Consider the following 24,827-nt stretch of genomic DNA (forward strand, 5'->3'; position numbering starts at 1 on the left):
TTCTACCATCAACTACGCTACGGCACGATCATATGCCAAAATAGTTTTTTACAACTCTAACATTGCTTTTCTAACTAGTCAAATCAGTTAGTTTTTACTAAACGTCAAGACACGAAATTACTATGGAATTTGTATGAAATTTAAAATGTATGAAAAAGCACACTGTGACGTCATAGAAGAACGTGATAATATGTCAGCCTTATTATTACGTTTTTCTGGATTAAAATTCATAAATAAGTTAAATAGAAAAAAAGAATTTTTTTCGTTAGTTTTAGATCTTTTTTTTATTTAGTAATCAGAATGTCATAATTTATCTTCAACGTAGTACACGACCCATTTACATTCTATCTAATAGGACTAATATATTTCTAGCTATAAATCGGGCAATTTCGACAACATGGCAGGCAAGCATTGGAACGTCGTGGTGAGGACGGACACCGGGCAGGTCCTAGACTTAACATAAATTAAGTAGTAACATGCATGCAAATTATTTGACTTTATCTTATCACTTACTAATCAATTAATCACCTACGAATGGAAGTGTTCGTTCAAAATTCATTCAAGATTCAATACTAGTATTGTAATACTTCAGGTGCTGGTGTACACCTGGAACATTCAATTTCGTGACATATCCACGTAGAGAAGTTTTTCATATTGAGTACAATAGTACTGATTTAATATGGCTGTGTGTTTGGCGACCGAGGCGCGGTGAGAATAATATTAATAGCGTGTTACATCCACACTGTGGTACATGTAAACATGTGATTGTCTCTAAAGCGTTATCCCGTTTGCAGGGTTCGCTTACTTGACCTGAAGATTTGACAGGTCCATGAGGACCCTAAGGATTTGGTGGTACATGTAAATTGTGATTATTTTTATTTTAACTTGCTTGTGAGTATTCAGGTCATAGAAACAAGGGAGATATGCCCTCAGCACTAAATTACACAAGTCCGCATTTCGCTTGTTAGCTCACGCCGGCGCGTGAAGCGGCTGCAACCAAAGTATTTCTGGCTGGATCGCCACATCGATTTACCCGCAGTTCATTGCTTAGTTACACGCGCTAGTTGTGGTTGTGTGTTGATGGACTATCTACATGGGCGTTAAACTGGTAACCACACAACAACATAACATCACGGCATCATGTCTGTAAGGCGTGAGAGGCACCGTTGTATGCGTATTACTCATGTCCTTAGGGTGGAGGTTACGCGGTGGTGTGTATGTGGTGCGTGAGCGGCAGCGCGTGCGGCGGCGGCGGGCGCGCCAGCGCCATGGCGAGGCGCTCGAGGCGCGCCGTGAGGCCCGCGAGGCGCGGCCAGGCGCGCAGCTGCCGCGGCCGCGCCGCCAGCGCCGCCAGCGCCGCGTCCAGCGCGCCGTACAGCTGCCGCCGCTCCGCCTCGTCGCACGACGACAGCTCCTGCAAAGTGCACACTTCATTGCTACTCTATATATAATATACATGTGGCGGACCCAACTAGTTCCGCCCCCGTGCAACAGATGGCGCCACCATTCACTAATGCAGGCCTGAAACGCGCTATCGAAATTTGCACAGCGCGACGCATATATACAACTTCCAGTATGCCAGTAACGGATCGTCGGTACCCCGAAAACATCCTTTGGCGGCAGCATACCCTCACCGCCAAGTACAACAAGTAAAATCACGCCTATTTAATAATAATAATAAAGTTTATTATGACCTATTACATGACATAGGAATAAGTTTTCACAACACAAAATGTGACAGGGTCACTATATGCCGATAAATAATAACATTAATAACCTCGACCCTGGTTTTCAGCATGCATCTGCATTCCCTTTGGGATAGCACTTATAACCATCCTGACACACCACTGACGAGGGAAGGGAGGTTATAATATTAAAAGGATTAAAGGATAATAAACATAAGGCCTATTTCACCATTTGCTTATAAGGAAAGCCTAATCTATTTTTGATAAGCCTATCCAGCTAACAATATTGCTATCAGATACTCATTCAACACACAAGCTCAACAAACAGTGTCAACAAGTGGTGAAACAGGGTCTAAGTGTTATTTCCAGCCTTTGTAAAAAAATAATAATTAGACAGCACCTCTATATTTTTATTAACAAACTTGGCCTGGAAAGTCTCTCAGTAGAAATAAAACTATTTTTATAACTTTGCAATTGGTTTGTTCAATCTAAATAACCTATTACTCTGTATAAGCTCTTACCTCTTCAATTAATTGTAGTTCATCTTCTTCACCGGGTTGTGACAGCTGATTTTTGAGCGTCTGCAACACAATATCATGCGTTAAATCCGTTTATTAACGAAAATATTAAAAAAGGATGTAGCCATATTATTATATTACTAAAAAAAATGTGTTCGCTTCGAATTGGGCGCGGTGTTTCCGTTTCAAACATAAAAAAAAAATCTACTACTTTTTTTTATAAGTTACGAAGGCTACATCCCCCCTTGGTGATAAGGTGATGACGATGACGCAGCCAAATGCAGTTAACATAGTATATGCTGCGTTTTGCTATAGCTATTTAATTCCAGTGTTTGCCGTGATGTAGTTACAGTGTCCATTAATCTCAAGACACACTGAGGCTGTACCGAGAGGCGGGAATTTTTGTGACTTTTGCTTTTGTTAAAAAAGAAACCGGCCTTCAGAGCTCCTCTTTTGTCCGCCATCCGATCCATAATGACTATAAGTATTGGGTATTGAAAACGCCCCTCGTTACCGCTTTTTTTTTTGACGTGACTCGTTTTAGATTTGCTGTAGATGGCATTAGGGGCCGTCCATTAATTATGCGAGACTCGAGAGGGGGGAGGGGTCATCAAAAAATCACGAAATATCATATTGTAGTAATATATCACGAGTATTTATTTCTCGGCAAACGCGCGATCATCACATGATTAATGGACGGCCCCTTAACTACTTGGCCGGACAAATGGGGAGCGCTGAAGGCTCTCACCCGGTACTAAATTTAAGTCAACAGGCTTGAAGGTGCCCAGTTGGACGCGAACCTCGGCTCAGGGCGGCGTACGAGAGGACTGTATTTGAAAGAATTAATCGACGTTAGTACAACGATAGCGATAAGCGCTGAATGTGGGAAAACGTCGACCACGCCGGCGTGGTAGGAATCGGGGTCCTGACCTCGGCACCGCCTCTGTATGCATGGAGCTTCAATATTATTTCCCAGCTCAATTTTACATATCATATTCCCGATTAAATGTGTTCCAGTTATTTACAATATGCAATAATAATATGTTTGTGTGTATGTACAATGTGGTATGTCAAATTGACAATGCGTTAAGCATTGCAAGCTATGAGTGGAGGTCGGTGTTCTCTCCTGTTGGTTTAACTTTAATAAGGGATAAATATTAGTTATTTACATAATATATTTTATGATACATAGCTAATAATACAATAAAATAATATGGATTAGGGATTCAATAGGAGTAGTCGTTCCACGACCCATCAGGGCTCAATAATAACCCTGACACCAGAGGCTTGATGAGGTTGATAATCCATCTCAGGTTCGGTGATTTATATAATAAATAATATAATATGTATAGTTACATTTTATACATCTACACAATTTCTCATACATTAATATAATTATTAATAAACATTTTTATAACAAAACCATGTAATGCCGGATTACCAAAAATAATCGGATCGCAAAATTCATGTTTTTTTATTATTTTAAATTCTAAACTTTTGCGATGGAAAATTACACTAGATAATGAATAATGAGCTAAATTATCCCCTTCAGTATCCGTTACAATGTCACATACACTTCGTACAAGTACGTATGGATGGGTGTTAGTGACACCGTGACGAATACTGTGGGGGCAACTCAGACTTTGATTTTGAGTTGATATAAAATGGAATTTCCTGTCGTAAAAATGAATGGAAATTTTAGTGTTTTTTTAACTCATTTTCAGTTACATACTTTTGCTACGAAAACACGTTGTATATAAACACGTAATAAATAAATTAATGCTACAGCTGGGCACACTAGCCCATTGGAGGGAGTATATTTACAAATATGCATGAAATATAGGAGAGAACACGTGACGCGAAGTATCGAGTGCTGTAAGCGGTGTTGTGATCAACGTACGAATATTAACCTTGGCGCTTTATTCTTGACTCGAGATCGCCAAGCAGGGCCTGAATGGTGTAAATACCTGTTTCACATTAAACCAGTTAACGGCAGTAACAATTTTAATTTGAAAATAGTTTTTGACTCAAAAAGTGTATAAAGTTAAAACTTTAGAAAGACTGTGGGTTCGTTCTGTCGCTAATTTAAGAATGGCTGAATGGGAAATACTCCTAATGTATGTATACATGAGAGAAGTCTAGAATACAGTAAGGTATTTTTTTCCCTACTTACACAAAATGGCGCACGTATAACATAATGACGAAAAATAAACAAGGGAAATAATAATATTTACTCGTGATGTTACTATATAAAGGCTAAAAATAATATTCTCAAAATTGGTTAAATATATATCTAGCTATACGTAGGCTATAGGTAGCCTCAATTATTTAATAGACATTTGAAAGAATGACCTACAAAATTGATAACCTAAATAAAAGAAATACATTCAAAAAAATCCAAATTCTAAGATGAAATTAAAAGAAAAACAGAAAATAAATATTATTAATTTAAATTTGAAATTCTTTAAAAAAAAACATGTATGTACGTTACGGATTAGCGTGAAATATAAATGCACCAAATTGCATATGTAGTAGGTATATTAAGGGACATATGATCAACTTAAAGATAAGAAATAGAAATGAATGCTTCAAACGGTTACGGCAGTTTTTAGTAATAGTTTGTATATTTATAAAACATTTATATTCAATGTTCCTTGCGAACTCTTAGCAAAAAAGAGATAAGTATTCATCATGATCGTCAATTTAAGAGCCACGCTGTTGTCTGTAAATATTAACTGGTAAATATTGTAATAAAAGAATGACAATGGATGAGCACTATTATTGCACTTACTATCAGGTTCGAACCCTGATAATTGTTCTTCTATCGTGTGGGTTGTGAGTTGGATTATCAACCACATCAACCCTGGTGTCAGGGTTATTATTGAGCTGCCATGGTCCCCTGACATGACTCTTGTGTTGGTAATTCACCTCACAACCCACACGATAGAAGAAGAAGAAGTAAGCCTAACGATTCCATCACTCATTTGACGCATTCAGTTCTATATTTCTTTCTGTGACTTTATATTTTAAGGATGATGTGTGACTCACTTCAATTGAGTGCCGGTAGTGCTCCATCAGGTTCTTGCTGGCTTCCAGTTCTGCTAACTTCTTGACCACCACGTCCGCTACGTTCTTCTCCGTCACGTCTATCTTGTCCCTGCAAGAAGATAGGGGGGAGTCAAGTTAAGACTGAGAAAAAACACACACACGATAAAAAAAAGGATTCGGTCAAAGGATTTGATGCGTGGCGGGGGTGGTGGGGGTAGTTGTGTGGAGGGGCCGGGCTGTGTGGTGCGTGGCGGGGGTGGTGGGGGTAGTTGTGTGGAGGGGCCGGGCTGTGTGGTGCGTGGCGGGGGTGGTGGGGGTAGTTGTGTGGAGTGGCCGGGCTGTGTGGTGCGTGGCGGGGGTGGGCCTCACTTGAGCGCGGTGGCGAGGCGCAGCGTGTCGGCGTCGTCGGCGGCGGCGGCCACGGCGGCGGCCAGGCGCAGCGCCCGCAGCAGCTCGGACAGGCGGTTGTCCAGCGCCAGCACGCGCTCCAGCAGCGAGCCGCGCTCCGCGTCCTCCGCCTCCGAGCGCTGCCGGTGCGCGATGGCGGCCGACAGGTTGCGCAGCGAGTCCCGCTCCGACACCGACGCTGACTCGCCGTCTGGTGGTTAAACCACATGGTTTACACAAACGGTACTCCGATTAAACATATACACGTTCGTCACAGCAAAGTCCAGCACAGATTTGCCAATCCAAAAAAGTACTAAACACTTTGAAACCATGTCACATTAACTTTTTTGACAAATAAAACCGTAAGTCTCATTAAATGTCAAATATGATAGTGCGACAGGGTTCTAAAGTGGGTACATAATATTGCTCATGATTGTACGATTGAAGACTAAAGTAAGACCGAGGGGAGGTAAGGTAAACCTAGCTCAGCCGCTGGGAGGAGTGGAGAGTTGCCGTTCTATACATAGTATTATTCCTTATTCTATGGCAGTAGCTAAATTTAGGTATCATTTCTTTCTCACCTTTGTCGACGTCAGGACAGGACTCCCTCTCTGGCGACAGCTCGTCCCCGCTCCAAGCGCCCGCCCCCTCCGCCCCCGACCACCACTCCTCCGCATATTCTGTAAAGATAGGAAATTAAATTTACGCAAACTGTTCGTCTTACTTTATCGAAATCATTTTGTAAGACTGTCCTTTGCTTGATAAGGACATTGCAGGCTTAAATAACCTGATTGACCGAAAAAGTAAAATGATTCTGCGCTTCGGAGAAAACTTTACGTTGGTGGAGAATGCTCCATATCCCTTCCGGTTGATTGAGGGGAAGGCTAACATCCAGGCTGTTCATGACTATGAAACGTATTTTTAAATGAGAAGTTTTAATACACACTTCCTCTCTTCCCTTCAACGTTGCTGTGCCCTACAGGGTCCCACGTTTTAGTTCCTATTCTAATATGTATACACTAATATGTATGTATACACTTTGGTACCATATCACATTAACTTTTTTGACAAATTGAAATTGTTGACTAAATGTCAAATATGTTAGTGCGACAGAGTCCTAAAGTGGGTACATTATATTGCTCATAACTGTACTACATGGAATGCAATAAATAATTGTGTATGATTTAGAGTATGAAATAAGAAATAATACGTACCTGGATCAGTTACAAGACAGGGCTCAGTCTCCGAGTCCAATAGATCAGCGGAGTTGTCATTATCGTCGGAGATACGCGAGCGTTCATCGTCGGCCGCGGGCGCGTACTGCACGGGCGGCGCGGCGCGCAGGGCGCGGGCCACGGCCGCCAGCAGCCCGCCGCGGGGCTCCTCCTCGGGGGACAGGGCTTCGCCACTGTCGCTACGACTGGGGAACATTTTTTCATTACTAAAATATAAAACAGCATAAAGTTTTGGGTATAACTATAGATTGCTGTCGTCTAAGTTAAAGAGTTTTGTGTATGTGCTGAAACGGGTTAACCTAGTTGTATCTATAAAAGTCGTTATAATATCAAATATGTGTTTTAATTTAAATGTTGTTTCGTACATCAGGTTTATGGCAATGCGCAAAGCGTGGAACACATTCCATTGCGTTTAATGAAGAATGGTATTGTGTCGAATAATTTTACAAAAAACAAATATAGGGGGCAAACGAGCAGGCGGAACGCCTGATGGTAAGGAATCACCGTCGTCTATAGACACCTACTATTGGGGGGGGGGATGGCAAAGGAGGATTTGGGCTTCCGATATCCTCACTCACTGGGCGAAACGGAAACGTTGCTTTATGTTGTTTTTTAGTTTTAAATGTTGTGTTGCTTTCATTTATGTCTCCCTGTTATATATCTATGGGATCTGTGTTTTCCGTTAGTCAGTGAGTTAGCTGTCGGTCTCCTCCGGCGTGAACTGTGTGTGTGTCACCTGAAGGCGTCGTTGTGGTAGACGCTGGGCAGCGCGGCGTCGGGCGGCAGCTGGCAGGCGCGCAGCACGGCGGCGGCCAGCGCGCGCAGGCGGCGCGCCAGCGCGTCCAGCGCCGCGGCCGCGCCCGCGCCCCCGCCCCGCGCGCGCGCCGCCGCCGCCAGCGCCTCCTGCCGCCGCTGCTCGCACATGCGCACCAGCTGCCGGCACTCCGCGCGCCTGCCGCCAACATTTCACTTGTTTAGGCGTTAAACCAAATCTGGCAGCGTCTCATATAGCACTATCCTATACTTCAGTAATTTTCTAGAGTAAAAGAGCGCGACCGCACGCTATCGCGTCGTCGGTTCTGTCGCGTGCGATCAGTCTTCTAGCTCCAGCAAATGGCGATTTTGAATAGTTCCACAGATCCTTAATCATCCGTCCCTTTCCTTTTCAGCGGACAAGAAAATGACAAAAATTAGGTGGTTGCTACTGAAATTATCACCAGTATATCACATTATCTTATATCTGTTTTTAGGGTTAAACATAAAAATGTATGTAATTTATCAACAACAAGTGGCAAGTGACAAAAACAAGCGGCGTCTGTACGCTATGAACACCTACTTTCTAAAACAGTTAAGACTCCCACCCATTATCCAATGCCTCAAGGACCTAACTACACTTGCTAGTTCCAAATGTTTACAAAAGTGACTGCCTTCCAACCCGAAAGGAAAGCCAGCCCGATTAAAGCTTAGGTCACATACCTCCGAAAACACATTCCTCGGGTATACATATGGCCACTGCGTATAGGTTATTGGAATTTATACAAGAATAAAAATAGTGTCAATACGTAATCGTTACATGCGCCATGTCAGAAAACCTTAGCAGCTTAATAATAACCCTACATCAGACCAGGGCTAATGAATTCAATGACCAATCTAAGGTCAGAAATGGTAACTGGTATTCGCAAGCCAATTTCCGCAACCGGACTTCGCGTCTTAACACCTATTTTCCATGGTACAGAAGTAACCGCAGTATCGCTTTAAGCGATAAGGCCGCCATTTGCCATGTACTTAGTTACGAGTCTTTTTGTAATTATTTCTTTTTATTTTGGTGCAATAAAGTGTATTTGTATTGTATTGTCTCGTGAGGAGGCTCTGTGTCGCTCAGCGGGCAATGGAGTGAGCTATGCTCGGTATTTCCCTGCTCGATCGAATCAGAAATGAGGAGATCCGCAGGAGAACTAAAGTCACCGACATAGCTCGGAGAATTGCCAAGCTGAAGTGGCAGTGGGCAGGACACAGCGAGGAGAACCTATGGCCGCTGGGGCGGAAAGGTTATAGAATGGCGACCACGTGTCGGACGACGCTCAGTGGGTAGGCCCGCTTCAAGGTGGACCGACGATCTGGTGAAGGTCGCGGGAAGCCGCTGGATGCGGGCAGCGCAGGACCAATCGTCGTGGAGATCCTTGGGGGAGGCCTATGCCCAGCAGTGGGCGTCGTACGGCTGATGATGATGATGTATTCTATTGAAAGTAACGTTACCGTCGGTCGAGCTCTGCTGAGAGACGCGCGACCTCCGCCTCGGCGTCCCGCAGCGAGTCAGTGAGGGCCCCCGTCTCGGCGGCGAGGAAGTCCTGCATCTCGCCCGCCTCGCGCTCCGCCTCCGCGAGCCGCGCCTCTGTCTGCCGCGCCGCCTCGCGGGCGCTACACGCCTCCTGCAACAATAGTTACCATAATGTTTAGGTTAGCAGACCAGCGAGCTTAGCACCGTAAGCGCGCGACTCTTTCTCGCCTCGACATACGTCTCACGTCACTCTCTCACAGTAAAGCACAGAAAGAGACATACGATCTCTGTCGCGGCGAGAAAGAGTCGCGTGCTTACGGTGCTAGGCCCGCTGGGGGGGGTAAAAAGGCCACAACGAAGCAATTCATCATTATAAGTCATAGCATAGGTCCCCCTCAAGATAAATTACCCCGGAAGATAAATTGCTTACGGGCCTAGCACCGTAAGCACGCGACTCTTTCTCGCCGCGACAGAGATCGTCTGTCTCTTTCTGTGCAGTACTCTGTGAAAAAACATTTCCCTAAAAAAAGTCAAACCACTGCCCTATTTTTCCCTAAAAAAGTCAAATAATTTCTCTATTTGTGTTTTACTTTTATAATTCTTGAAAAAATCTATTTACGGAGATACCGTATCCAAAAATATCCGAAGCTAACGGATAATCTGAAATTATTTAATATCCGTATCCCAAACCATCTAAAACGAACGGATAATCCGAAATTATTTCATATGACACCAGTAATAACTTCCAAAATCGGAAACTTCATATCCATAAGATCGCTGGTAAATAATTGTAATACAAAACAAACCCGTTGCATGTTGTCGGCGTGCGCACGCAGAGTGTCTATCTCCGCACGTTGTCTCGCCGCCAGTTCGGCGGCCGCACGTATCTGCTCTTCCAGTGCACGTAGACACCCGTCGGCACCGGCGCCTGCGCCTGTGGGAAATAATAAAAAAAATATTTTATAAAATATCATAATTAGCGTATGCATTTATTATGGTGTATTAACAGCGGTATATACAAACACACAATACAAATACACATACGAAAAATTACGGTACGTCTGCTAATAATAATTATGGACGCACACAGACACATCACTATAATAATAATAACAGGAACTAAATAAAGTTTACGATTTAACTAAGTTAACAATTTAACTAACTAAATGTCCTAAGATATGTACTTTACTGACGCGTATTGTGTATGTTATTGTGTTTTACAGAATAGAACATTTACAACCCGAGTTCGTATAATAAATGTTTGCATAAGTATTTAGGGTGAGTGAATGACTCGACGATGGATGGTTTCCCATCAGACCGGATCAAGATAAAAACTCATTTACAATTAAAAACCGAGCTTACAACGTGATTGGGTAAGAATACGTCACTTACAAACACTTGTAATTATACGGTATGGGAGACCCTAATTCATCACTTATAATTACCTATAAAAGATCTCAATCGGCTTCTACTCTACGACATTTCTGGGATTTGATAAGCAATGAACAACATTTTTTTTTATTTCGTTCCCGACTACAAATTCATGAAAACAAGTAATTAATAAATGATAATAAGGAATCAACTAATTGATTAACTGATCTTAATCTAGATAAACAGACCAGACACACTCAATCACGAGTCAGTTTGCTATTTAGATAATGGAATAGAATTAGGTCTAGCTAGACTAAAACACGCCCCAAATACATAAAAAAAGAAGAAGAAAAAAAAGAAGTATTGTATGAAATCAAACTTTACTAGGTTGTATGGAACTAAATCGAAAATACAATATAACGCTTATTGTATTCATTTGTATCCGTAACTTGTTTGGCAGTTTTCTGGCAAAGATTATGTGTCGATAAAAACGATCGACGAGAATTGAAAATGGTAGTTTATCCGTTTGTCACTGAATTTTCACATCTTCGCATACTACAAATGGAACAAAACGTGGAAATTACGGATAATAGAGTTCTATCCCAGTTTCAATCTTATTATCTCCTGCTGGGACGTAGTGCTCGAATTAGGTCTAGCCAAAACAATTCGTTACAATTCGTTCTGCCCCAATTTCTGAAGTGCGATTATTTATTGGACGTCATTTACGTCCTCGGCGATAAGAATACGATATAAATCGCGCTATTTGGGAAGTTAGAAGAGGGGAAATGGTAGATGGGAGTCATATTTTCTCTCGTTTTTCCTTCTGTTTCCTTCGGTAATACATATTGGTTTGATTCGGTTTTATGAAGTACTTTTATGTAAATATTTTTACTATGAAGCATCTTGTGTGTATTGAAGGTATAAATGGTAAAAGTTGTTAAAAATATATGAGTTGAATACGTTCTATTCTACTAGGCGACTTGATCACATTTTATCTGCCATACATAATCATGGTAGACTATATCCCTTTTAACGTAGCGTGATGACAGCGACATATCTCTCGTATCTTTCGTACTAAGTTGTATACCGTTAGTGCGAAAGAGACGAATCTCTCGTCTTTTCGCGCTAGGCGATATATATACGATATATCTGCTCTACTGTCATTCTAATCATTAGCATGACTCGACGTTATAACGGACAGGTTGGCGACGTGTTACAGAACTGTGGCTGCGGCAGTTATCTCATGATGATGACAGTTGGGCCTCCGCCAGCTGTCTTGAGGATGGCAGTATACTGACCAGCTCCGGCGAGCTCCAGCAGCCGCTGCGAGTTGCTCTCGAGCTCGGCGATGGCAGCGAGCCGGGCGGCGCGCTCCGCAGCGAGCTGGGCCTCCGCCTGCTGTCTCCGTTCGCGCTCCTCGGCCGCCGCAGCCTCGGCCGCCGCCGCCGCCGCCGTCAGCCGCGCCAGCTCCACGTCTCGAGACGATGCTTGCACGCCGCGGTGGCAGCGAGACACCTCCACGCGACTGTCGAGTTGATAGTTTTTGTTTTAGTAGGCTGACACAAAGGCTGATACAAAGGTGTATGGGGACTGATACCGGCAAATAAAAATGTGTGGATTATATTTCGAAACACTCAAGTAATAATTTCACTCATTTAAAAATTAAAAAATAAATTGAATTATTTGAACTGACCTTTCAATGTTAGGTACGAGTCCAGCCAATGCCGCTTCAACATCAGTTCCTACGAGCACAGTCTGTGACACCTTCTCCGCGTATATCCTCACTCGCGTCTTCGTTGTTGACCTCGACGACACTGACCGGGTGACGGTGGGTCGCCTCGATTGTGGCGGCGTAATATCATGCTTTGGCGATCCTTCCTGGTCGTTTTCCCTTCGTCTCCTCGGTAATGTTCCATACTTGTCAGCCGCCACTCGAGTGGCGCTAGCGTCTGAAACGGATGACAATCGCGGCGCGCACGTTGGCCACCGCTTCTCCTCGCTCGGCGAGTTCGGTGTCCGGCATCTAGCCGCGGAAGTCTTAGTAGGTTTGGCACGCAATGCAGGGCTCTCGCGGACGAGATTAGGCAAATCGGTGGTAGGACGGATTCGCGGTTTAGGCGTTAAAGGCCTAGGTTTTTCAGGCGGAGTCGGTTTCTCTCTACTCCTCGCACGGTCCCTGGTCGCGAGGTTTGGCCCTCTGGGTGCGGTGACGGGGCGGGGCGTGGAGGACCCGACGGGAGAGCTGCGCTTGGGTTCGGTGACGGTGACGTTGACGCGGCGGCGGGGGCGGGGCGGCGCGCCGGCGAGGGAGGAGCTCTCAGAGCCGCAGCCGGAGCCACACGAGACCACACTGGAGGCGCACGACCGCGAGCCGCCGCCGCTGCTGAGCGCGCGGCCGCACCCCTCCACCCCACTGTCGCTGCCCGCAGCACCCAGCGCCAGCTCGTCCCCCGCCGGCAAACTGTCCAGATCGCCCAGCGACCGCACATCATCGTTCACCTCACACGGCTCATTCTCCACCAACGTTTCCTTTACTTCTATAACATCTTTAGCATCGTCGACCACTTCCAGACCGATACCGCTTTCATCTTGGTTTAATGTGTCACCACAAGTAACCGGCTCTTTGCTTTCAGACTCCGTTTCAGTGGACACCTCAACAGTTTGCGTGTCAGTTGGCGGAGGTTGTGTAACCTCACCAGCTGTGGTAGTGCCTTCTTCCATCTTGGTTTGCTAAGTCACATGATCTGTAACAAAAAGATCACTTATGAATTCTAACGAAATATTTGACGTTCTGAACATTCTTATGAGAGATAAATAGATATCAGTGCTATGCAGCAGCGTATTATACACAATAGTCATTGTTTGCCCACAAGCCTCCAGGCACTTCGCGGTATCCTCTAGGGAGCAACTAGATATTCAATGTCGCGATTGTCCACCATTCTAATACCGTATTACCTCGATAAATTCTAGACCAACCGTAATTGTACTAAATATTTTAGTCGAAACACATAAACCTTGTGAGAAATAGCTAATATGGTACCCAGCAAACCGTAGAGGTTTTATGGCTTCATTTTGCATGCGCATCACAATAGGTTTACCTGTTTCACTCGCAAGACAAGGTAAAACTTGCAAGTAGCTGGTACGTATAATAAAACCAAGTATACATTTACATCTAATGGTGAAACTACAGGGAACAATAAGCAAAACCTATCGACGCATTGCGATAGGTCTCCCCGAGTGGGGAGCGACACAAAGCGGTTCCCAGGCGCGGAGGCTGCCCGCAATCGCCTCACAGAGGCTATTCATATCAACACAATACCAATTTTACCTCAACATTTTACTCACGATAAAAATAGTCCCAGTAAATCGCTATTATAGACGAGGGCTACTTTTTGTTAATTCTTGTTGTAATGACCTTATTAAAAGCACATTCTTATCGTTGAGAAATGCAATAAAACATTGTCTATCTATAATTGAAAAGCAAAATTAATCGTGTTCAACATCACGCCACTAGCTCTATCACTTTATCATATGTTTTGTAATGAATGTCCGATAGCAGACGACGCCGATGTTTGCCGACATAGAATGGACCCTATCGGCTTGAGATTATTGTTTAGACGATAAGGCATTCACTTTTATTCAACTGGATTAGAACACGAGTCAGCAAATGCAAAGAGCGCATTGATTGATAGGATGGAATAAACTCAACAGGGTACTGTGAGGTCATCGCACTGGGGGGCATCAAAGCCGAACTATTCAAATGCAAGCATGGAAGTGCGAGCACCCATTCGGATGGCTCGCTCCTCAATTTGTCACGGTTAGTGCCGCGACGCGCCGTCTGCGCACCCACTGTATATTAATCACAAGGTTTATTTTTACCGGCGATACAGCCGCCTGTGCTGCCCGGCCATTAATTAACGAGTTAGAAAGGCCATGGCGAAGGTCTTAGTCGCCACTCGTTACGTCTTATAACGAAAGCGATATAACTATAGAAAGTACAAGCTGACTATTCAAAAACGAAAGACAAACGCCACAGGCGGACTAGACTTGTTATTGAATATCGTCTTATAATAATGCACAATCGTACATTACCGATCACGTCTAAATTAGAGTTGATGTAATTCTTGACCTATGAGATAAGCATAAATCTCTAGAAACATTTGTTGATCTTTCAAATAAAAAGAAAACAATTAGAGCTAAACATCCTGTTCAGCAGTTTCTACTCGAGTAACTTTCAATAGCCCGCATCACATCTTCAATATAAATAAGGTATTCAATCTCTTAATATTCATGATAAGCATATATTACATTATACTTTGAACAATCAAAGCACGATTCGAAGCGTTCTATCTGTATACACTGAAGTTTGCGAAACTTAATGTATTCCACGTAAGACATAATATATTAGCTGTCCGTTTGAAGAACAATTTTATTATAGGCTGAGAAATACTACCTCATTTCTTTGAAAACATATTGTGTTTTCTTTGTCAAGCAGGAAGAAACTAAGTAAATGATATTGAGTCTTAGTTTCATTGATTCACCGCAATTTCGCTTTATTAGGACTTCGTATAATGAAGCTTCGTAGCAATTTGTCTCTGATTATTTGGGGCTCTGTCCACCCCATTAGGTATTACGGGCGTAAGTTTATGTATGTACAATAGTATCAACCATATTTATTCACAAATTGTACATCGGAAGGGGAAGGATTTAAATTTATTCTTCGTGTCGAAAGAATATTCGCATCAAAACCATTTTAAACGAAAATCCCAGATATTTGACGCTATACCCAACGCTACGGATCTAGGTTAACGCATGGCGATGCATTGAAAACAAATTGCATGTGAAATCGGACGTTTGGCGTCGTACAACAAGAACAAATGTATTCTGCCATTAAATCGCACAGTGCGTGTCATTCGTGACTAACGTCAGTCAATATCCGAGAGAAGCTTGGACTCTGCCTAGGTTCCCAGGGTAATTGGAATGTACTGTACTATCATGTGATGGAATTGGGATTGATGATATTTCCGTATCTAGGACATAGCGATTTCATGAGCTGTGGAAACGGTTATAGAATTCGCAATAGCGTGAGATATGACCAGACTCAGTGTCTATGGAAGATGTGGGGTCTAAAATGGTTACGATGACAATTCAGCTGACCTATTAGACTCGAAGACTGAGCCCTGTCTTGTAACTGAACGTACCTGACGTTCTAGTTCTACATCGAAGCAATTTATCTAAAAAGCAATATTGCAAATTGACATTTGCGAATATAAAAGTGCGCAAGGTCAACAAATGTCAAATAGCAATATTGGTTTTTAATGCATACAACTAATATTCACTTCGCAATGAAAACAATACAGAACATATATAGCTTTATATAATCTATCTACCTATATACTCGTACAGGTTTCCGTGGTTTCAACGACTAAAACTTGAATGAAAAGAAAAATGAAAGGTAAGGAAGATTTTCAAAGCCACAAAAAGATCTTGAGTATTCATTCTGCTAAGCTTCTAGCTTATATTAAAATGGAATACCTTTTTTATTTAACCTGTAAATATAAAAATAAAACCAGAGATTATTCAACTCTTTTTGGTTTTAAAGCTCCGTTGAAGCAATATTTATTCTAGTTCGGATAAATATTTACGCGCGTTTCACAGGAAGCCCGAAAATAGGTAAACTACAGACTCATGCGTAATTTAATTACTCTCTAACTAGTACCTATAATAGCTACAAAAGAAGGGGGATCAGACGCTAGTTAAACAGAAGGGAATATTTCTAATTTCCTAAACAGTGGATGTAGATAATTAGAAATTCCGGTTTTCATTAGTGTGTTGTCACGAAGATATTCACAGCACAGGATATTCTAAACAAAAAACATCTTCAATACGCTTTGTATGGAATAAGGGTCATGTTCTTGACTTCTACTGTCGACAGCCAACGACTAAATTATCCTCGTTGTGGACATCCTAACCACAATAAATAAGTTGATTGTACGACACTTTGTAGCAACGGCAACGGTTTAATTTGGCACACATTCGGAAACTCGTTGGTTTAGTTACTAACGGAATTTGGTAGCTTTTTTATTTATTCGGGTTGTTCAGCTTAAAAGACTTATAACAAAATATGAACTTCGCAACAACAGAGCAGAGTACCTATGCGTCAAATATGTTTATGTAGTACCTAAGTATGTCTGTTTCCTTTTCGGCGGATAAGAAAGTGACAGGTATAAAAGAAATAAGAGGTGTCTGCAGGAATCAGGGCCATTAAGAAACTAAACTTATTTATCAGATCATTTAACACACGAATCACCTAACAAAAACATAAGAAGTCCCAAATAGCCATGTCAAGTATTCGCTGAATGTATTGACAAGCTGTAGTCTGTGAATGATCAAATATGTTTATGTAGATGACTGTAAATAATGTCTAGAGAAATATACACAAAATTAGTAAATTCTGTGGGGATTTACTGCTACATGAGCAAGCAGTGTAACCGTTGTTTACACTATTGTCCAGTGCAAAGATATACATTTCGGCCAATAATGATTCGCAGCATATCTAAGCAAACTATATAAACATAATATACTAGAGATCTGGGCTAACGTCAATTACATAAACTTAGGGCGCGACAAAATCCTATATCTATGACATGAACAGTAACTTAATTAAGTCCATGATTTTGATTATTTTAGATAATAATAGTCTTCCACAGACCGGATGGATATTGGATGTGGTTCGCAGTAAGTAAAAAGAGTAACCCGAATTCTACACGTTACCTATTCATTGGTAAAAAAAATCTCCAATAATATCCAAAGTTATAAGTATACTTAAACTTAAGGTTTGTATTATTAATATTTGCATATGGTTTGTTTTATGAAATATGACCATTTCATGAAATGATCAATTCTAAGATCTGACCACGACATACATATATCTACCAGCGTTTTACTTCATTTTGTCCTTGATTGCACCACGCGTGCGACATACTTTATCGTTCAGAACTGGAATTCCCCGTTTACAGTGTAACTGACATAAAGACGTGTACTAAACGAACCGTAGCGAACAAAATTTTGGAACGTTTAATTAATTTTGAATTTCTTAAAGTCATATTAAGTAAATGGTGGCGATTCATAACATAGCATTAGGCCCGTATCCCCAAACGGGTAGGCATTGGTGTATAATAAGAATACGTTCACTCCTCGCCGGCTGAGTATGTGGTGGCCATTCTGTCAGGACAGAGTTCAAAATACAAGTACCCTTTTACCAAGCTGCCGCTTCATACCTATTTTTGTAATTTCTAATAAGAAAAAGACATGCGGCGCCATTTACCTCAATAATAATGTTATTTTAACAATAAACGACATATTCACATGTTCAAATAAACAGGTACGTAGTTCATTTTCGTAATTATCTCAATTAGGTACAGGTGGATCAAATTACAACTTGGAATGATCACGAGGACAAAAAATGTAGCAACGTAACAATGCGAGTATGAAATTAAATGTTTCGGACGCCGCCACAGCGAATACCGTGGTATAATGGCTGATGTTTTTTACCCAGAAAGAGGCAAAAAAATGAGTAACGAGTATATTGCTCTAGCCGTCATCTCCAGATTTAGAATCTAGATAGCTCAACCACGACGGGCTACACAATAACTAAAATGTTCTACTTTTTTCGTTAAGCTTCCATGTAATGACTTCAGCCATGTGAATAAAGTTATTTCTATTTCTGCCTACGAGAATTGGTATAACTTTACCTGTAATTTTGTATTTTGTCGTTGTGACTGGTACAGGCTGTCATTTACCTACTGTTCACCTCCCTTGAAAATAACAAGTTAGGAAATACCTTCCACACTAAAACTAGAAACCTTAGCCTTAGGGCGCTTCCGTACTACATCCAATTCTTATCTGATCCCGTCTGAGAAGACGGATAGTAGAAAATAACTTAGGGATATCGGATATTGGATGCAGTGCCTAAGCTACCATACAAATAGTTCTATGCCCAATTCCGATCCGTCGTTTATTTTGAGGACTCGGATCTGATAAGAATATTCTAATCCGATCTAAGATCTTACTACATCCATAACACATTACTGCAGTGCGAAAACGCCCTTAGTTTTATTAAAACTTGTCTAGACTAGACGACCTTTTGAAATAATAAAATTACTATAACTATAAAATAAATTGGCTTTTTTCTTCTTTTGTGTCCCGATTTTACGATGTATCACAGCTCTGTCGTTTGAGAGATTGCCCTTCAACAAACACAATACATATTTCTCCATGGTGGACGTTGGCAAAATATTAGTCAATGGAGCCAATATTATTTGAAAAGTTATTGATCCGTTGTTAAAATGAGCGTGGTTTAATTAGTTTCATTACTCGTAGACTGTAGTAAAAAACGCTGATAAATGTAAAATTAATTAAAAAGTAAAGAATTAATATTTTTATAACCTTTTTTAAGGTATTTTTTTATATTGCAACTGTCAACATTAACATTATATTTTTTAGTTCTCTTATTTGTAATTTACATAAATCGCATCGAAAATGTTACAGCTAATATACGTAAATCTACCGCAACCAGTATGTTTTTTACACATACGTCCTTTCACGGGTGATCACAAGGTCGTTGCACCATGTTTTTTTTTAAAACGGGTTCCATGTGCCGGATGTGTTTTGGCAAACATTTCGTTTGTTTTGGACGTTAGCGTACTTCTAATGCTAACATTATATACTAGCAAAAGAGTATATTTAAATACAGTTTCGTTCAATCCATGGTTTAAAACAAAAAATTACTAAAACCTTTATTGCTATATTACGCTGCTAAATGGTTTAGTCGAAGTCGAGTAAGTAATCGAACCATACTTTACGAAGATATCATGAACATAAGCGTTGGGCCGGAAACCCGTAAGCCGGAAACGAAAACAACGTGCGTACTTATCATATTTTGATAAAATCCAATATAAGAAAACAATACTCCTATTAAAATGGTTGCAAATTCGTCAGAGCAGAATGGTAGAATAAGTATGCTCCATACCACGTCTGGCTCATAGAGGGAGGCTAGTCAAATTGTATACACAGGATGTTTTAAATATTCATAAATAAGTGTAAAAAAAGAGTAAAATAATTAAGAAAAGAGAAAGAATAAGAGAGAGAGTAAAGTAAGTAGAGAGTGAGTAAGTAAGTGAGTAGTAGTAAGTAGTAAAATATTTAGTAAAATTACTCCAATTCTAGTAAAGTTACTCCAAAATTCAATTCTTGCGATGTATGTAACTTACTTGAAACTTGGATGAGAAAACGGTCTGAAGTAGTCTGGCTGAATAGTTTAGAACTAAGTTTCCGTTTAGTTTTGCTCAGTGTGTAGGCATTTTGCTTTATATCCTGCTAATTTAATAGTTCTAACTTAGTTTGTTTTTATATTTCATTTGTAAGTATGTTTTTCTTTTAGACGACAAAGGTAAACGAGGGTCTCGAATCTCGAAGCTTGTTAAGGAATCCTGTAATTCTAATCTTGTCCCTTTATTGTAATTTAAAAGAGAGTTACCACAGTAATACATACACTATAGAGGTGAACATTCATCTGTTCTATTATTACAGGCTTCTAATATAACACGTACGGATATTGGTATACTTGTATCATGAAATACCGACATTAGTACAGTTGCTACCCGAGCGAATGTCATCACGTAATGCCTATAGTTCAAAACCAACAAACAATGAGCTTCCCAGTTATGACGCCCTGTGGGAGGCGGCACTAATTAAATACGATACCCTCTTACTCGATTAACGTTAAGCACACACACATGTATCATACACAATTATACTTATCATTAATTTAAAAAAAAAACTTTTTGGGACGGTTTTATTGTAAATGGCTCAAGGGAGACGTAACTACTTCATCATATGCGAAGATTATAAGTCATGAAGTATGATTTCGTAGTGTCTGTTTCTCAAGCGGAGAGTGTCGGTTCGTCCCCCGGTACTGGACTTGCACCACACATAAACAGCCTATATACGTCCCACTGCTGGGCACAGGCCTCCCCTCAATCAACCGGAGGGGGTATGGAGCATACTCCACCACGCTGCTCCAATGCGGGTTGGTGGAGGTGTTTTTACGGCTAGTAGCCGGGACCAACGGCTTAACGTGCCCTCCGAAACACGGAATCATCTTACTTTTTCGGACAATCAGGTGATTCAAGCCTGAAAAGTCCTTACCAAACAAAGGGCAGTCTCACAAAGTGATTTCGACAATGTCCCCATCGGGAATCGAACCCGGACCTCCAGATCGTGAGCCTAACGCTCTAACCACTAGACCACAGAGGCTGTTACTTGACTTGCACCAATGAGTTACTAATTTACCTTACCTTAAATGCAACTTTTACTAACACAGTTGTTTGCCTATCGAGTATTATAGAAAGCGATACGGCTCACCACCTATCCCTTTGGTCTAACGAAAAGCTCGGTGAAGCGTAGGTACTAAATTCATCATGCGATTGATGAAGGTACCTCTCTTTGTCTGACCACCCGAATTGGGAATTTAGTCGTGAACTTATGATATGCTATTTATTTGGCAAACGAATTAAGTATATCTTACTGCCTAGCGAACAGAACACAGTGGTCATAAAATAATCCAAATAGGTATACTAATACTAATCTAACGTAGCAAACTGGGCCAACTAATAGCAAACAGGATTTTGTGGCCTCACCTTCGTTGCTTGATAATTTTCAGTATAAATAAATACATCACGTATTTATTAACAAACGTGTGTTATAGAGGTATTACCTTATCCTTAACATTTAATTAATAGACAAAAAAATAAACCCACTGAGCAGTTCGTTTCTAATTATACGTTTCAACCACCTCACTGACATTGACGCAGTTAGCTCAATGATGTCAGTCAATATTGACATTGAGGAACTGGTAACGATTTCTTCTGCACGACTTGCTCTTCTCGATTTCTGGTTATCGATAAATCAATTTGGACATCTCTATCGAAGTGTCTCATCTGGTTATATACTTTTTGATTTCGATAAGAAACATTATACCTGTTTATAATAAATCAAGCCCAAGCAGTTAAATAAGTTTTAAGATGTTTGCTCCTAGCGTTCCCTTTCATCAGCCATTTAGGTAGAATCATAGAATAAACAATAAGTAGAATTCCAATATAATACCACTTTTTCTGAAGCCAGCTTAAAGAGCTTTAAAGCTCATCATGTTACAATAGAACCATCATAATCCCAGATTATACAACCAATCACTAATACATAACAGGGAGTCAAAAAGGCCACATTTAAACAATTACTAACCTAAAAAAAGCAATATTGCTATTTGACTTTTGTTGACAATGCGCACATACTTTTATATACGCAAGTCAAATTGCAAAATTGTTTTTTAAATGTATTGCTTTGATGTTACCTTTTTAACCCTCCAGTGGTTTGATCCTTGCGTGGTATACATTGTGTATGGCCTTTCTACTTCTTCTTCTAACCAAATATTTTGCAAATAATATAGATATATAATATTTTGGGTGTGAGTACACCCGCAATCTGTAGAAAACAAATGCGCAGTAGACTACATGCAGCCGCTTTTAGTATTCTGTGCTTTAAGAGAAATATTAAATAGAGAGATATTAATCTTGTATTATAGTGTTAAGTTACCAACTATAAGCCTACCGCATTAAATGTAGGTTAGTGTAAATAAGCAGTATTTATGGAACATTTCAAGATATTTTTATTCATCCTTGACCATGAAATTAATCTATCACAATCGATGAAAGAACAAAACACACGAGTGTTTTTGAACGTCCTAAAGTCCTAACGTACAATCTGATAAAATATTTACGTTTAGAGTAAAAGGAGCACTATAATATATATTTCTTCACTGTGTACCTGTAACAGTGACAGGGCAACAAAAGCTGCTTTATAACCCGTTCATGTAGCCATTAGCAAAGGGTGGGGCCGGACGCAGGGCTCGGTACTACGTATGTACTAGGGATACGACAGACTAATTCGGATATGAAGTAATATCCGACACGGATTCGCTGATTTGTAAGTAATTACAGACTTAAATGTTTGGGGAAGGAGAAACGCAGCCATACATATTTTTTGACCGACCACTCAGTGGTGACAGATCATACATTTAAGTGTCTAACAATTATTATTTATAATTACGGACATACCTAATAACGGCGAATACCTACTAAAACTAATATCGGAATATGAGAAACAGGTCAAAAGGGTTTAAAGATAAAATAAATAAAAAAAATACAAAATATAATGATGCTTTTTAGAACCGCTAAAAGAAATATTTGCGAGTGTAACTTGAATTTTTGTTTTCAAGGTTGAGTTCTAAAGTTTGGAGGAAACAACGTTACGATTAAGGATAATAACCTCGTGGTTCCCCCAGCTTGGCACGGGGTTGCCCCTATAATGTGTAATTTACCGTTTTAGTCAAAATCTGTTGTCGACCCGGTGTTGTGAGGGGAACCATTCCGAGTTCTGATAAAATTCTATGCCCTCACACTGCTACACGAGTACAATTACCTACTCTCGTTCCCTATTTCATCTGCGGACAATTACCTGAGAACCAATAATGTTTCCCTATTGATTCTGATATGAACTCTATGTATTATCAATTTCTTTATCATAAGTATAATGAAGAAATCGCAAAATTAACTTTACATCACTTACTCAAAAAGCGACAAAACTGTTTTCAGAATAATTGGACTAATATACAATTTATGTAATAAATAAGCAACAAATAAAGCTTACAGAAGGACCTGATAAACGGGGCCGAAATATTATTCGAGTTTTAAATTCAGGTGCAACGTATGACAAGCTACCGAACCGAAGGAATATAAATAGATTTACTTCATCCCCTCAGTACCCGAGACACGCGAAGTCCGTTTGTATGAAATTCGCTTGCCTCTGGCTCTGTCCCGCATTATTTGCCATACCCTACCCCACCCCTAAAGTCCTCACCGCGCCTTTATAACGAGCCCCAATGACATTATTCCTTCATTATTCCAGACCAAATCAGATGGGAGTTATGAACTCATAAATATTCTATGTTAATAAAATCGAAAATGACGCGATGCCGAAGCTATAACCAAATTCGACGCTTCTAAAAAAATATGCCCCAATTTGGCAACTCGAAATAATAATTAAGCTGATAGATGACATAATTACCTTGAACTTGATACGGTTTTTACTTTAAATTAATGCTAATCAGAACTGTTCTTAGATTTATTAGTTAGTTTAGTTTCTATTTATAATGAATGATTCAAAAGTATATTTAAAGAGTTTGATGTATAGTTTCGACTGTATAAATTACACATATGAAGTAGGTATTATGCTTTTAGCTTTCTGTTTACAATTTACTGCAGGTAGGCACACGAATTACTTTATAAGATAAAAAATAAGTACCTATTTCACAATGATAGGTATCAATCAATCAATGGGAACGATATATTTCAAGATACATACATTGTGTTATGATTGAAAGGTTAGCTCAAATCGAGATGAATGGTGACAAAAGTGTGATAAATACTAAGGTGAGGCAAGTAGTGTCTTGGAATACGGCAGTATTATCTGGTCCACTTTTTATAATAAATACATAAATAAATTAGAAGCCTTACAAAAAAAACCCTAAAATATTTTGACTATAAAAGTAAAATTTTCCTAAACAGCTACCACGAAAGATGTGCTCATTATAAGTTATTCACCCTGTCTGACCGACGTATTCTTCTTGACCAATTATTTCTTCATGACATCATTAATGGACGCATGGACAGTGCATGCCTACTCTCCAAAATAACATTTAACTTGCCTAGGCATCGTACAAGACATACCTCACACATAGTCTTTTCTATTAGGCGTTATCGTAGTAATTATGCTAACAATTCTGTCATTGCTCGTATCTGCAAAACTTATAACGAAAAATTCTCTGACGTCGACATATTTTTATACACGAAACAAACATTTAAATATAAAATTCTTCTAGAATTAAATAATGATGCTTAACTTTATCATTACTTTTTGTATTATGTTTCTATTATGCGGTCTACTGTCCCTCTTCTTATTAATATTAAGTACTACTACTCTAGGGAAACCTATAATTGGCCTATGTATAAGCACCATTACCACTGTTAAAATTTAATTGTAAGCTGTTGGTTTTCTCAATAAACAATAAAATAAAATAAATAAGTGCAAATATTCAGCCCGGCAAGTGTTGTCATAGACAACAGTTTTATTATTCCAATAAACACCCTCCTCGTGGACACACCCTCGGTTCGACCACAGCAGACACAAA

The 24,827-nt window shown here is 40.4% G+C and overlaps 1 protein-coding gene across 4 annotated transcripts in view; it reads right to left on the minus strand.

Annotated features, from left to right (window-relative positions):
- Window positions 1–1,089: 1,089 nt before the first annotated feature.
- The window catches only part of LOC126367758 (uncharacterized), a 48,536-nt gene continuing 24,798 nt past the window's right edge, over window positions 1,090–24,827 (minus strand). For 3 of the 4 annotated variants that reach the window (XM_050011484.1, XM_050011483.1, XM_050011482.1), the window contains exons 2-12: window positions 12,216–13,266; window positions 11,821–12,047; window positions 9,958–10,085; window positions 9,130–9,302; window positions 7,610–7,825; window positions 6,853–7,058; window positions 6,220–6,318; window positions 5,621–5,849; window positions 5,252–5,360; window positions 2,207–2,266; window positions 1,090–1,414 (exon numbers count right to left, since the gene is read on the minus strand). In XM_050011484.1, coding sequence (XP_049867441.1) covers window positions 1,202–1,414; window positions 2,207–2,266; window positions 5,252–5,360; window positions 5,621–5,849; window positions 6,220–6,318; window positions 6,853–7,058; window positions 7,610–7,825; window positions 9,130–9,302; window positions 9,958–10,085; window positions 11,821–12,047; window positions 12,216–13,243 — 2,688 coding nt within the window. In that variant the 5' untranslated portion in view covers window positions 13,244–13,266 and the 3' untranslated portion in view covers window positions 1,090–1,201. Of the gene's footprint in view, window positions 1,415–2,206; window positions 2,267–4,113; window positions 4,171–5,251; window positions 5,361–5,620; window positions 5,850–6,219; window positions 6,319–6,852; window positions 7,059–7,609; window positions 7,826–9,129; window positions 9,303–9,957; window positions 10,086–11,820; window positions 12,048–12,215; window positions 13,267–24,827 lie in introns of all 4 variants that reach the window. The other variant, XR_007566509.1, reaches the window with a different exon arrangement.

This window comes from Pectinophora gossypiella, chromosome 6 (assembly GCF_024362695.1).
Source record: "Pectinophora gossypiella chromosome 6, ilPecGoss1.1, whole genome shotgun sequence".
Classification (NCBI taxonomy): Eukaryota; Metazoa; Arthropoda; class Insecta; order Lepidoptera; family Gelechiidae; genus Pectinophora; species Pectinophora gossypiella.